We start from the raw sequence: 15,403 nt of genomic DNA, 5'->3' as shown, positions 1-15,403 counted from the left end.
GCATGGGCAAGCACCACTCACATTTTCTTCAGAAAATTTTAAATCTAGATATTCTTCTTCCACACGGTGGCTGAGTGGTTAGCACGTTCGCCTCACACCTCCAGGGTATGGGGTTCGAGTCCCGCCGGGGCCATGTGTGTGCGGAGTTTGCATGTTCTCCCCCGTGCTGCGGGGGTTTCCTCCGGGTACTCCGGTTTCCTCCCCCAGTCCAAAGACATGCATGGTAGGCTGATTGGCGTGTCTAAAGTGTCCGTAATGTATGAATGTGAGTGTGTATGTGATTGTGCCCTGTGATGGACTGGCACCCTGTCCAGGGTGTACCCTGCCCTGTGCCCGATGCTCCGTGGGATAGGCTCCAGGTTCTCCGTGACCCTGAAAAGGAGTAAGCAGTAGAAGATGGATGGATGGATGGATGGCTATTCTTCTTCTTCTGGACAAAACTTCGGCATATAACCCATCCCACAGAGACTGCACTACAGACATGAATGAGGGCTCAAATTGACCGGCTTATTGAGAAGAGGTGTGCTATGACTATTATAAGAGATCTGATTTACGCTGTTCGAACTGTGGACAAAAAAATTTACGTTTTTGGCCCGTATAGAATGAACAGGGAATAAAACATGGGTGTCATGGCTCAAAAGACATTCAGCTGCCATACTCATATATCTTAGGGAGTAGACCCATCAAGTACACATCGCGTTTCTGAATTTTCTCCAAAAATGTCTGGAAAATGGCGTTATTTTGACCCCATTGAAAATAATAGGAAAATGTGGAGTTCTGATGCTCACATGCCCATTGTAGGCATTTTCAGTGGTGGACAGGGGTGGACTAGCCATCATAATTTGGCCCTTGTCAAAGTCAACCAGATCCTTACACTTGCCCATTTTTTCTGCTTCCAACACATCAACTTTGAGATCTGACTGTTCACTTACTGCCTAATATATCCCACCACATTGTAATGAGATAATCAATGTTATTCACGTCAACTGTCATTGGTTTTAATGTTATGGCTGATCTGTGTAGTTGGTCTCTATTTTACTAGTAAAAAAAGATCATCACAATCCCCAAAACTGAGAAGACATTTTAAACAAAGTTCATAAATATTTTTGCAATTCTACATAATTAACCTTCCATTTTAAAGAACAGCTTTATTTTCCTGTCACTTGTCTGAATCCATAATGTCACTTCATGCTGCTCCTAAAGCTTAAAGCACCAGAGACAAGCATTAGAATTGAACCAAGCTTTTCCTGTATTATTCCACCTCTCTCTTGTACCACCACCCTTATGGTTTTCCCCTCAGTTAAATTGAAATGAGCAGTTTTGACTCAATCAGGTCTTCAAGAAAATGAGAATCGAATAACATTTAATTAGTAGTGTGATTTGCCCATTTTCTCTTTTCATCCTGCTCTTCTTACTTATGAGGTGACAGCTGTTTTTAGCAATGACGCCTGTTTTTCTCTCTCTTTTGTGTTTCTCAGAACAACTGTGAAATCAAATGATCACTATTCAGAAACTGCCCAGGCCTGACTAACATGAAGAGCCTTCTGAAGTGAATGTGACTTTTGACAAATGAATGATGTTAAACTCCGAGACATCACCAATTTTATAGCTTCAGTGTGTGCAGAGGCTTCAGCGGGAGGTTTAATTGCTGTTGCTTGGTGTGCAGCTGCTCTTTTACTTGAGGTAGACTTGTGCATGTATTTGGCATGGTTTGCTTATACCTACAAGGATTAAGCACTTTAGAAGTCATTTATAAAGATGAATTAAAGTCCTAGTTAAATATCTGAACTCATCTTAAAATGATGCACTCCTCTCCCAATTGATAATCTGTAAGAGCTGATTTATACTTCTGCGAGCATGCCAAGGTGTCATGTATGGACTCATGCAAAAACATCACTTAAGGAACAGTGTCACATGAACCACACCATAATTTACAGTAGGAAAGACAGCAAGAAACAGAAACAAAAAGTCTCAGAAGCAGGGCTCTACAGAGCGACCGTTTCACTCGCATTTGCAACTGAAATGTACTTTGTGCGACTGTGAATAAATATACAGGTGCACAGGTGCGAGTGACCTGTTCAGAGTTGTATAATACGATCGGAATAGAAACTACAACTCCAAAATCCATCTATACCGCGCAACAGTTACTTTCACACTGTTTTTCATCTCCTCAGTCAACCGAACAAGTGTGTAAATACTGCAGAGAAGCCATTATGATGAAGAGTAACACTGAACATCATCTGCTTCTCTCAACTTCCCGATCTCACAAACCGCCATCTTTTACTGATCCCGCAAAATGACCTGAACCTGCGCCAGTAAATTAATAATAATAATAACGCTACAAGATGGGTTTAATTCAAACTTCTTTATAAAATAATTCCTCACCAATCATAATCAAGAGTAGCAACTGTTCAGTCTGTAAACATACAGCACGCTGCCGCTCTCCCACCAACTCTAATAGACAGCTCTTTCACTTCATTTAAACTCACGGTTGCCAGATATCACCAGAAAAGTCAACTCCAGTTTTCATGTTTTGATTTAAATCCCCCAAGTTTTCTCATGCCTACTTGTGCGTTATATTGTGGCACGTTAATGTTACCATCTCTTAAAAAAAAAACCTAAACCTCAACTGTGCTCCTAAATTTTTTGACTGCGCTCCTAAATTTTTGTAATTAGGATCACAAGTGCTCCTAAAAGAAATTGTTACTGTAGAGCCCTGTTGAGAAGCCAAAAATTTGTTTTGTAAATTGTTGTGGAAAAAAAACTAAACCTTGAGTGATCAATTATAAACCAGTTCTCCCTCAGTATGTTTACATGGACAACAATATCCTGATATTAACCTGATTAAGACAACACTGATTAAAAAACTACCAATGCGATTTTTGATTACCTTAATCCTGCTAAAGTCATACTCGAAGTAAACACAAATCAAATTAAGACATGTGGAGTATTCCTCTTTTAGTCACATTATAGAAATGTACACACCTTAATCACAGTATTAACATTGTGTGGGAGTTTTTGCCGCATTTTGCGACAGGACACACACACACATGGCAGTGTTCAACTGTGTGACGGCAAACAAGAGAGCTTGGCTGCGTCCGAAACAGCATACTTACCTACTATATAGCAGGCGAAATACATGTACAATATACAATCGCCTACTATACAGTAGGCAAGTATGCGGTTTCGGACGCAGCCCATGGCTTCAAGCAGTCGTCTATTTGAATGTTGATAAATTTACTGTGAACACCCCCCCCTTTTTCCTTTGTTTCTCTGTTGACTCAGGTCAGTCTAAATCAGTGATAGCAGTCAAACTGACTATTATTCAGGAAGTCTAGCTGACTTCTCTACCATTAGGCCCTATAACTCTTGTAACTGCTCATGCTGAGTCTCAATTATCTCCTTTTGAAATCATAATGAGCAAACCGGTTCCAACCTCATGGACTAAAGCTAACCCTGGTGTTTCTTTTACAGGAGACCTGGACGTGATTGTCAGCAATTACACTCAAGCATTAATTGAACAATGTACATGGTAATGTGTTTGCTTCTCTCCTTTTACCTGCAGAGAAACATACTCCCCTTTCCCCCAGGTGATACAGTACAAGAAATGCCTCAACCCCAGGAAGGATGGAAAAGCTGCCTTTAGACCTCACACAACAGTAATAGCAGTCACTGGCACATCCGTACTGACTGACTCTCAACCCCAGTGGACTCATGCCAATAGACAGAAATGGTGTCTGACCAGAAACAGTTCACTAGAGAAAGAAGAAAATGCACAATCAAGCAGCCCTTAAGGGGGCCTCTCCTCATTTCTCCTTAACACATACACATATAGATTTTATTGTATTAGTCTTGAAAACACATACATGTATAAACAATGACTCATACCCTGTCTGGAGGGAGGATATAAATGGTGGGAGCTGTCGTAGGCTCATGGATCCCTGGGCGTTCCTTGATGCTTATGGGGGAGTGTGTGTGTGTGTGTGTGTGTGTGTGTGCATGTCCCATTGGTACCAAAGAGGACAAGTTTAAGTGAACACTCTCCTCTCCCTGTGAACACCCCCCCCCCCCCCCCCCGTTTCCTGTTGGCACCTTTTTTCTTTGTTTCTCTGTTGACTCAGGCGCAGATGGATAAAACCCCTAACTTGTGCAGTCCTTTGTCCCCTCTCATTTTGCGCATTTACATTACATACATTAACATATGTTCCTGTTTCATGCAAATATGGCCTTCCACCTAGTCAATCAGTAGTTATCCCATTGTCTCTGATGTGTGTCAAACATGATATATACTCTGCCTTTCTTGGAATAAAGATCTTGCCATTTGAACTTTGTGTGTCTGTGTGTCATTTGGCAAACTCTCCCAAATGCTTGTTGTGGGAAGCATGTAGCGAGGCGAGTGCACCATCTTTCTTGTGTATTTTCACTTTCTCTCTTCTTAAGAATCGTAACCCGGAGATTCAAATCCTAACATATGCATATCATGACAAATAATTAACTGCACTTGAAGCTTTCGTAAAAAAACAGATTAACAGACTTAAACAGATTAAGTACTAAAAATGTTTTTTCAACTGATTGACAAACTGTATACGGTACCATAACAAAGGCAAACTGTATGTTGATACGTGAAATTCTGGAGGGAATGTCGGACGGCGTGGCGCGGTGACGTAAAGACGTGTGCCATTAATCGATCTATGTTCTATAACACTTAAAACAAGGAACATGAAAGGAATATTCTAAAAGCAACTCATGTAAACACCTTAATCACAATATTGTCTTATTCAGAGTAAGGTCAATAATTAGATTACTGCTGTCCATGTAAACGTAGTCACTGAAAGCATTTCTGAAGCCTTTTCTCTCACTGTATTCAGTAGTATTTTAAAAGTATTTTAACTAATGTTTAAATCCACACTATCAATCAGGGAATGATGGATGCTTTAGACTTTCTTTTAGTGAGTTGCTGTGGCTGACATCATTATCTATTGTGTGTTTATTATGTGAATATTAGAAGAAAAAAGAAAGTATGCAATCCTGCAGGACTAAAATGGCTATTATAATGAGCTATAGTAAGTATAAAGCCTCTTACTTTATATCCACACATGTGACAATACCAGTGTTCTGTAAAGAAATCCATCACTGATTCTTAAGATAAGGGACAAAATATGTTTTAGAAGTTAGTTTATATTTTATATACATTAATTAGAAATTGATATATTTGTAGATAAATGTAACATGTTTTAATGAAAATGCTTGTTTCGAAAAATTGTCATTTATTCACTTAATTAATGTCAACTCCGGCAGACACATGAAAAGCATGCTATTTTAATTTCATCCATCCAACAAGAATGTCCATCCATTAATGTCCATCCACATACACACTCACACACCACGGAGACTTTGGACATGCCAATCAGCCTACCACACATGTCTTTGGACTGGGGGAGGAAACCCCCACAGCATGGGGAGAACATGCAAACTCCACACACACAGGGCCACAGTGGGAATCGAATCCCCGACCCTGGAGGTGTGAGGTGAACGTGCTAACCACTAGGCCACCATGTGCCCCCAACAAGAATGTAATGTCCACAATTATCTAATAATGGTGTTCAGTAAAAATAATATTCTCTACATTTTTTTTTTCTGTTTACACACTTATGAAAAATCCAATTCCTAAAATCCTTAATTCTCTACTATCCTGTTTAATATTAAGCATATATAACCAGTGTTCTCAGGCAAACAAGACATCATATCATGTAGTTCAGTTAGTGTTTTAATTATTAACACAATAAATTGAAACAAAAAATAAAATATTTATTTCGAAATGAACAAAAACCTTCATCTGACGGTGATGTCAAATAACTGAGTTGAAAAAAAGAACCAACTGAGGTTACAACAGATTAAGTACTAAAAATATTTTTTTCAATTTCATTTAATTAAATAATTTCATTTTGTAATTTTATTATAATTGGGTTCCAGAATCCTTCCAGTGCTTTTCTCTTCGTCTCTGGTCGACGGGCCAAAGGAATTTTATTGTCCTTTTATGCAACGTTATTAGGAGAATGTTGCCATTTACACAGCTGTACATAGTACCTATGTACTCATGCAATATACCATTGGAAAGCTAAGAATATTGTGATTTGATGGATATAAACAGTTTATAAACAAATACAAACAGCACCAACTCGCCTTTGAAGCAGTCCACTGAACAATACCATCCTGACAAAAACAGTGTTGTTACACTGCCAAAGGTCCAAACAATCTAATTATGCAAAAATATTTAGTCCAAAACATATTTTACATCAATAAATCCACAAGAACTGCTGCAGCATTGTTCCAAATCATCTCCTTATCTCTGCAGAGTGTGAGTGAACACACCTAAATGCCAGAACTCAAAATGCCCCCTCCCCTCAACTTTTTGTAGATTCCTAGACATGTGATATCATTATTATAAGAAAAATCAAGAGTAGCAACCTTTTTATCCAAGTTATGTGTACAATGGGCCCTTTGGAGTCTCCAAAAGGTTTTGGTAGAAAAATGTATTGACATACCATTATAAAAACGTGTAAAAAAATGTATAAAATTTTTATTTGGTTTTGTTATCATATTTGAACTTGAACTAGGAAAGGCTTCATACTGTGGTTCAATTGTGTTTTCAAGCTAATAGCTCCCAGCTGTAGGCATCTGCAGGCCTCTGTATGCAAAAAAAAAAAAAAAAAAAAAAAATCAGGCAGAAAAAACCCAAATCAGGCCAAGGGAAAAATCCCTTCTGTTTCAGTGTTTCAAACCTCTACTACTCAATGCCAGTAGCACTTACAGTGATTCTGACTTCTGGGGATAAAACTTCAGTGTCCCCTTTCAAAAGAGACAAAACAATGCATGTACTCCAGATGGTTAAAGAACAGCTTTAATTTTACTTTGGGTATGCCTTGGATAGGTGTTTTAGGCTAATTTTACTGAAACTTCATGGGAAAAAATAAGGTAGCTTTGAATTTGATGGCTGCAACACGTCTTAAAAAATTTGGGACCGGGGCAACAAATGGATGGAAGTAAGTGTTACTAAAAAGAAACAGCTGGAGGAACATTTTGCAACTAATTAGGTTAATTGGAAACAGGTCAGTAACATGATTGGGTATAAAAAGAGTATTTTAGAGCAGCAGTCTCTCAGTAACCTAGGGGTAAGTCTATTTGTTGCTCTAAAACCTGTATATACACAATGTCCCAGCCTTCTTGCAAATGGGTTTTACAACTTGTTTTTTAACAGATTCAAAAAGCAGTTTGAGAGCATAAGCATGTCCCCAGACTTTAGAAGACAGGAAGTACTGGATGCATAAGGGAAATTTCATATTGTAATTAACTCATTGCTTAAAACTTTACTGTTTACATTTGAAATGTATTTGGAACAAGATTACTCTGAAACCTTTGATAAAATACACAAAAGTAATATCTCCATGTCTCATCATGTAATTTCCGAGTAGGCATCACGCACTTTCCCGCCAACCAGTCTGCCTTTCCCTTGAAGGGAAAGGTTTAAGTTCCCAAGTTTATGGAGACCACTACTTCTGGTACATTATAGGATTTTGTGATTGCACTTGGTATTTTCCAGTATGGTTTTGGATGAGATCACATAAAGGTGTACTCTAAAACAGTGGTCTAACTAAGCAATATTATACCAGCAAGAGTGTGGTTATACTGAATATTGGTATAGCTCTGATTTGGCCCTAGGTAGTATGCAGTATAAGCACATGATTGCGAGTGTGGTATTGCTTTTATACAACAGTTTTATAAACAAGAAACGAATACAGAGTATAGAGTAAGTATATAGAATATAGAGTAAGTTAAATTTAGGACACAATATGGCCAAATGTCCTGTTTATTTTATTATTGTTCCACTAGAGGAAATGGATACTAATGAAGCCGCACTCACTTTATAGCAAGTCGGCTAGCTACCTAGCTAGCTCACATTGATTTGTACAATCCCATTGAATGTGCTTCCAGGAAAATTTACATCCTTTCTTCCTTTTCATCTTCATCTGCTGAGCTTTCATATTTTAAGACAAAGGTATTCTTTGCTGTCACTATCACTACTGTAGTGACTGTTTTGAACTATGGAGTGGGATTTTATGTGGTGATCACAGACAAGTTTATTTAATTAACTGTTGTATAAAAAGTCAATACTAAGCTGTTTCAGACAGTGTTTAAATGTGACTGCCTAAATAATTATTGCCCCTGTGTTTCTGGATTGTTAGTATGTTTGGTGATTTTATTGTAATATGTCCTTTGAGTATGCTACATTGAGAACTATGGGTGTTTCTTTACTACTGCAGATATACATGTAGAACTGAAAGCAGTCAATAAACAACCACTCACTGCACAATTTGCACTTGAGTAAACTAACTAACTGTACTATGCTTGGATGAAGCAAGGCAGGGCAGTTTATAACCTGGCTTTTTGAAATGTCAATTCATGTTCTCAAAAATACCTAAGCAATAGTTTTTAAACCACCATGTCATTATTATGAAGTTGGATAAGTAATTTTTTTTTTTTTTTTTTTTTTTATCTAAACAAAAAAGACAAAAAAAAAAAAAAAAAACTCAAACATACACACATTATATATATATATATATATATATATATAGTAATATTAATATGGATATAATCCAAAATAGATTAAATTCATTATTTTCCTCAAAATTCTACAAACAATACCCCATAATGACAACATGAAAGAAATTTTTTTTTAAATCTTTACAAATTTATTAAAAATAAAAAACAAAAAAAAAGCACATGTACATAAGTATTCACAGCCTTTGCTCAATACTTTGTTGAAGCACCTTTGGCACCAATTACAGCCTCAAGTCTTTTTGAGTATGATGCTACAAGCTTGGCACACCTATTTTTGGGCAGTTTCTCACATTCTTCTTTGCAGGACCTCTCAAGCTCCATCAGGTTTGATTGAGAGCGTCGGTGCACGGCCACTTTCAGATCTCTCCAGAGATGTTCAATCGGGTTCAAGTCTGGGCTCTGGCTGGGACACTCAAGGACATTCACAGAGTTGTCCTGTAGCCACTCCTTTGTTATCTTGGCTGTGTGCTTAGGGTCGTTGTCCGGTTGGAAGATGAACCTTTGCCCCAGTCTGAGGTCCAGAGCGCTCTGGAGCAGGTTTTCATCAAGGATGTCTCTGTACATTGCTGCATTCATCTTTTCTTTGATCCTGACTAGTCTCCCAGTTCCAGCCGCTGAAAAAAACATCCCCACAGCATAATGCTTCCTCCACCATGCTTCACTGTAGGGATGGTATTGACCAGGTGATGACTGGTGCCTGGTTTCCTACAGACATGATGCTTGCCATTCAGGCCAAGGAGTCATTCAGGTGCCTTTTGGCAAACTCCAGGCGGGCTGTCATGTGCCTTTTATTGAAGAGTGATTGATGGAGTTCTGCAGAGATGGTTGTTCTTCTGGAAGGTTCTCCTCTCTCCACAGAGACACGCTGGAGCACTGTCAGAGTGACCATCGGGTTTTTGGTCACCTCCCTGACTAAGGCCCTTCTCCCCCGATCGCTCAGTTTGGCTGGGCGGCCAGCTCTAGGAAGAGTCCTGCTGGTTCCAGACTTCTTCCATTTACGGATGATGGAGGCCACTGTGCTCATTGGGACCCTCAATGCTACAGAAATGTTTCTGTACTCTTCCCCAGATCTGTGCCTCGATACAATCCTGTCTCGGAGGTCTACAGACAATTCCTTGGACTTCATGGCTTGGTTTGTGCTCTGACATGCATTGTTAACTGTGGGACCTTATATAGACAGGTGTGTGCCTTTCCAAATCATGTCCAATCAACTGAATTTACCACAGGTGGACGCCAATCAAGTTGAAGAAACATCTCAAGGATGATCAGTGGAAACAGGATGCACCTGTGCTCAATTTTGAGTGTCATGGCAAAGGCTGTGAATACTTATGTACATGTGCTTTTTTTTTTATTATTTTTTTTTTTATAAATTTGCAAAGATTTCAAACAAACTTCTTTGAAGTTGTCATTATGGGGTATTGTTTGTAGAATTTTGAGGAAAATAATGAATTTAGTCCATTTTGGAATAAGGCTGTAACATAACAAAATGTGGAAAAAGTGAAGTGCTGTGAATACTTAATGGATGCACTGTGTGTATATGTATGTGTGTGTATGTATATGTATGTATGTATATATATATATATATATATATATATATATATATATATATATATATATAATGTGTGTGTGTGTGTGTGTGTGTGTGTGTGTGTGTGTGCGTTATTATATTATATGTATGTACTTAAGAACACACTTCTCTTAGGGGCTATAATACTCTGACTGTTTTCAATGCAGGAAATTTGGTAAAGAGCACCCACCTGAAGCACACTCGTCTCCCATGTAGCCCTCCTGGCACACACAGAATCCAGCTTTACATTCTCCCTTGTGGCTGCAGTTGTTAGCGCAGGAGATACGTGAGCAATCTTCACCTAGGAATCCCAGCCTGCACTGGCAAGTTCCATTGACACAAAGCCCCTGCTCAGAGCAGTCATTCAGGCATCTGTTCAGGGAGCAATCATCTCCGGAGTAAGCCTCCTCACACTCACATTCTCCAGCAATACATACACCCTGGCCTGAGCAGTCACCAGGGCACCTAGGCTCTGAGCAGTTTTCTCCACTGAAGTCACTGTCACACACACACTCGCCTTCAACACAAACACCCTGGCCAGAGCAGTTCCCCAGACATTGTGGTTCTGAGCAGTTCTTCCCCATCCAGCCTTCTTCACACACACAGCCACAAACATCCATGCTGAAGGTGCCATGGCCACTGCAGTGAGGACTAAAATCCAGCCGGCCTAGGAAGAAAATAATTGTTTTTTTAAACATGATATGGGAGATTTTTGAAGCAACATGTTAGAAATTATCCTCAAACCATAATTTGAAAGAATATTTTTAGTAGAATGCTGTTTATTCTTCCACTACAGTTCCAAAGACTTAACATGTCAGCTCATTTATACACCAAGAAAACAGGACATGCCATTAATTTGAAATATTCTTTGTCCATAATTTTGCCACATACAGTACATTATTTAATGTGAGGTGAGTCACAGTCTTAAGCAGTTCTTGGCATGTGCATTTTAAGAAATGGACATTTGAAATTGTAATAATAATAATAATAATAATAATAATAATAATAATAATAAACTATATTTTATAGAGCACCTTTAAAAGCAGCGTCTCAAGGCGCTGTACACAAAATAAGCAGTACACAGAAAAACAATAAAATAAAAGTAGACATCATCAAGCAAATAATAGTTTACAAAAGTATGTCTTGAGTTGAACTTTAATTATGTTAAAGGTCTGAGCTTCCCCAAGTTCGAGAGGGAGAGAGTTACAAAGGGTAGGAAGCATAGACGGAAAAAGCCCAGTCACCCACAGATTTTATGTCCACAGATTAGACCGTGAGGAGCGCAGTCTCCGATTTGGGGTGTACAGTATTAACAAAGCAGATAAGTACTGAGGAGCCAAGCCATGTAATACTTTGTATGTCACCATCATAATTTTAAAATTATAAAATGAAACCTGACATGAAACCTGACTGGGAGCCAGTGTAAGGACTCCAGAACAGGAGTTATATGATTGCATGTCCTGGTCCCAGTCAGGATCCTGGCAGCAGAGTTTTGTACATATTGGAGCTTATTAAGTGTGGATTTAGAAACTCCAGCTAAAAGGGCGTTATAGTAATCTATTCGAGTGACAATGAATGAGTTTATCAGCTTTTCAGTAACAGGGAAATTTAGCATAGGGTGCAGTCTTGCTATATTTCTGAGATGAAAAAAGGATGCTTTAACAGTGCTTTTGTACAAAAACATCAAACATGAGACTGGTATCAAAAATTACTCCAAGGTTCCTCATTTTACTTTGATTCTCTAGAACCGAGCAATCAACAAACAGAGACAGTGGACCAGCTTTGAGAATTTGATGACGGGAACCTATAAGCATAACTTCAGTTTTACCGCTATTAATTTTTTATTATTCATCCATGTTTTTATTTCGTTTTTATCTCAGAATTACAGTCAGAAAGAAAACAAACATCAAGGTTTTCCCCAGAAATAATAATTAATACACTGACTGAAATTAAGCCTGATTCATGAAGTTTCATGTAGGAAAATGTCATTTTAGAGTTGTTCCTCCATTATTTCAAATTTAAAATGGATCATTCTGATCCAAACAGAGTGAGGATTAGATAAATATTTGTACATTTTTCACGTCAAATACTTTCACTATGTATCTTGTTTTGTTTACTTGGGTGAAAATTAACAATTGTCCCCAGATTCCTTTTCAAGCTTGGAAAAATGTGTGAAAATTTATTCTAGAATTTCTAAAGATCAACCATAAATTATATTAAAGAAATAAACAATACATGTATCATGGACTCACCGAGGACCAAGTTATCTCCACAGCAAGCACCACTACATTGTGCTCTTAGCAGTGAAACTTCTCTCTCCAGCATCTCTATGCGACTGGCTAGCTGCTGGAGCATGGCTGAAGCTGGGCATGAACACGTTGCCTTGGGGATGTTGATGCGGTGAGTGAAAGTCACCTGGCTGTCTGAGTCCATTGATTGCTCCTCATACTCGTCAACCGATTTATCACTCCCTGTGATATCACTCCCTTTTGAGTCCAGATCCACTGAGCACAGGGACTCTAGTGGAACATTAATGTTGTACACATGGTTGAAAATCATGGGCTGGCTCTGACTGTTGTTGTTGCCACTACCATCTGTGGCGTGACGTTTGATCCTGGCTGTCCATACTATTTTGTCCTTGTGGGCTGGCACAGCATTAACACTGAAGAACAGCAATGCCAGGCTCATCAGAGAACACAATGCCATTATGGACCCACACATCATGGCTCTGGGTCTAAAAGGCATAAAGAAAAAAGAAAATGCTAATTTAGTCTGTCATTGGAAACGATTTCAGAAAAGGACAGTGGCCAGTATCAGATGGTGATTCCCTAGGGTTATGGGATTGTTCAGTAAGCAGGGCCAATATGTAGTCTATAAAGCTTCTAAAACTTACTCTTAAAATTGTCTTAGAAGTCTACTTAAGACAGAAAGAAATCTTAGTTAAAAGTGACTAAAATGTTCTACAGAGCTGTTGTATAAAGCAATTCTTAATTCAGAAGTAAATGCTGTATGACAATGGCATAATAGAGTACGACCTAATAGAAGTGCACAAGTAGTAGAATATTTTATATATATATATATATATATATATATATATATATATATATATATATATATATATATATATATATATACACACACACACAGTTGTGTACAGAAGTTTGTATACCCCTTGCAGAATCTGCTAAATCTTAATACTGTTAACAAAATAAGATGGATCATAAAAATCCCATGTTGTTTTTTATTTAATCCTGTCCTGAAGAAGCTATTTCACATAACAGATGTTTACATATAGTCCACAACACAAGATAATAGCTGAATTTATAGAAAGTACCTCATCCAAAAGTATACATACTATGTATTGTTTCCTGTATGATTCACGACTGTTGTTATGTTTTGTGATAATTGTTCATGAATCCCTTGTTTGTCCTGAGCGGTTAAGCTGCCCACTGTTCTTCAGAAAAATCCTCCAGGTCCAGCATGTTCTTTGCTTTTCCAGCATATTCTCCATGTTTGACCGCTCTCCCACAGCGGCTATATGATGGTGAGATCCATCTTTTCACACTGAGGACAACTGAGGACAACTGAGGGACGTATGATACATTAAGAGCCAGGGGGATGTAAACTTTTGAACAGCATGATAGGTGTAAATTGTTAGTATTTTGTCTTCTGGGAGACATGTAATTTATTATTAATAACATGTAATGTCTTTTTTAGCATCTGAAGGGCAGTACTTTAAACTTTAAAAATATCTTCATACAAAATAATAACAATTTCACTGATCATCCTGTTCAAAACTTTACATCCCCCTGCTCTTAATGTATTGTGTTACCTACTTGAAATAAAAAACAACATGGAATTTTTATGATCCCTCTTATTTTGTTAACAGTATTACGATTTAGCAAATCTTGCAAGGGGTATGCAACAAACTTTTGGGCACAACTGTATATTATATATATATATAACAAAAGTAACATTCAGTATCTGGTTTGGCCATCAGCTGCTTTAAGTACTACAGTGCATCTCATGCTCATAGACTGCACCAGATTTGTCAGTTCTTGCTGTGAGATGTTACTCCAGTCTTCCACCAAGGTATTTGCAAGTTCTTGATCACATCTGGGGGATACATGGTTACTCATAATTTTCCACTGCAAGGACGATCAGCTATCCTTCCTGTCTCCCTGTCCTAGGCGTCTTACATTACAGACATTGCAGTTTATTGCTCTGGCCACATCTGCAGTCCTCATGCCTCCCTGCAGCAGGTCTATGACATGTTCACGCAGGTGAGCAGGAACCCTAAGCATGTTTCTTCTGGTGTTTTTTAGAGTCAGTAGAAAGGTCTCTTTAGTGTCCTAAGTTAAAGTAACTGTGACCTTAATTGCCTATCGCCTGTAAACTGTTGCACTGTTCCAGGTGCACGTGCAATAATTGTTTATGGTTTATTGAACAAGCATGAAAAACATTGTTTAAACCCTTTCCATTAAAGATCTGTAAACCTTATGTTTGTAATACTATATATATATATATATATATATATATATATATACACAGTAAGGTCCATAAGAATTTGTACACACTATATTTGTAATTTTACCTCTGTACACCACCACAATGGATTTGAAAAGAAGCCATCAAGATGTGATTAAAGTGTAGACTTTCAGCTTTAATTCATGGGGTTAAACTATATTGCAGTAATTGTCTAGAAATTATAACCAATTTATTTGACAATTAACTGATTGGCTGGGTGTGGCCTCTTTCCTCATTATTTCATGACAAATTTAGGAGATAAAAGGTCTGGACTTGATTCTAAACATTTGGTAGCTGTTCATGGGAACTCTCAATATGCGGCCTAAATAGGTATTGATGCAAGTGAAGGAGGCCATCAATAGGCTGAAAAAAACAAAACAGACCCATCAGAGAGATATTAGAAACATTAGAAGTGGCCAAATGAACAATTTGGTCCATTGTTAAAAATTAAGGAATGCACTGGTGAGCTCAGCAACATCAAAAAAGGCCTGGAAGACCACATAAGATAACTAAAGTGAATGATTACAGAATTATTTCCTTGGTGAAGAAAAACTCCTTCACAACCTCTAACTAAGTCAAGAACACTCTGGAGGAGGTAGGAATATCATTGTTCAAGTCTACAATCAAGAGACACCTTCATGAATGTAAATACAGATGGTTTATCTCAAGATGCAAATCACTGGTAACACT

General features: G+C 38.1%; 1 protein-coding gene across 1 annotated transcript in view; it reads right to left on the bottom strand.

Annotated features, from left to right (window-relative positions):
• Positions 1-12,970, bottom strand: part of tnr (tenascin R (restrictin, janusin)) — a 69,451-nt gene extending 56,481 nt beyond the window's left edge. The window contains exons 1-2 of the mRNA XM_053627984.1: positions 12,439-12,970; positions 10,377-10,853 (exon numbers count right to left, since the gene is read on the bottom strand). Coding sequence (XP_053483959.1) covers positions 10,377-10,853; positions 12,439-12,931 — 970 coding nt within the window. The 5' untranslated portion in view covers positions 12,932-12,970. The remainder of the gene's footprint in view (positions 1-10,376; positions 10,854-12,438) is intronic.
• Between the last annotated feature and the right edge of the window lie 2,433 nt (positions 12,971-15,403).

This window comes from Ictalurus furcatus, chromosome 7, assembly GCF_023375685.1.
Source record: "Ictalurus furcatus strain D&B chromosome 7, Billie_1.0, whole genome shotgun sequence".
Lineage (NCBI taxonomy): Eukaryota > Metazoa > Chordata > Actinopteri > Siluriformes > Ictaluridae > Ictalurus > Ictalurus furcatus.
The sequence above is the reverse complement of the archived record's forward strand: the minus strand, read 5'-3'. Positions and strand labels throughout refer to the sequence as shown.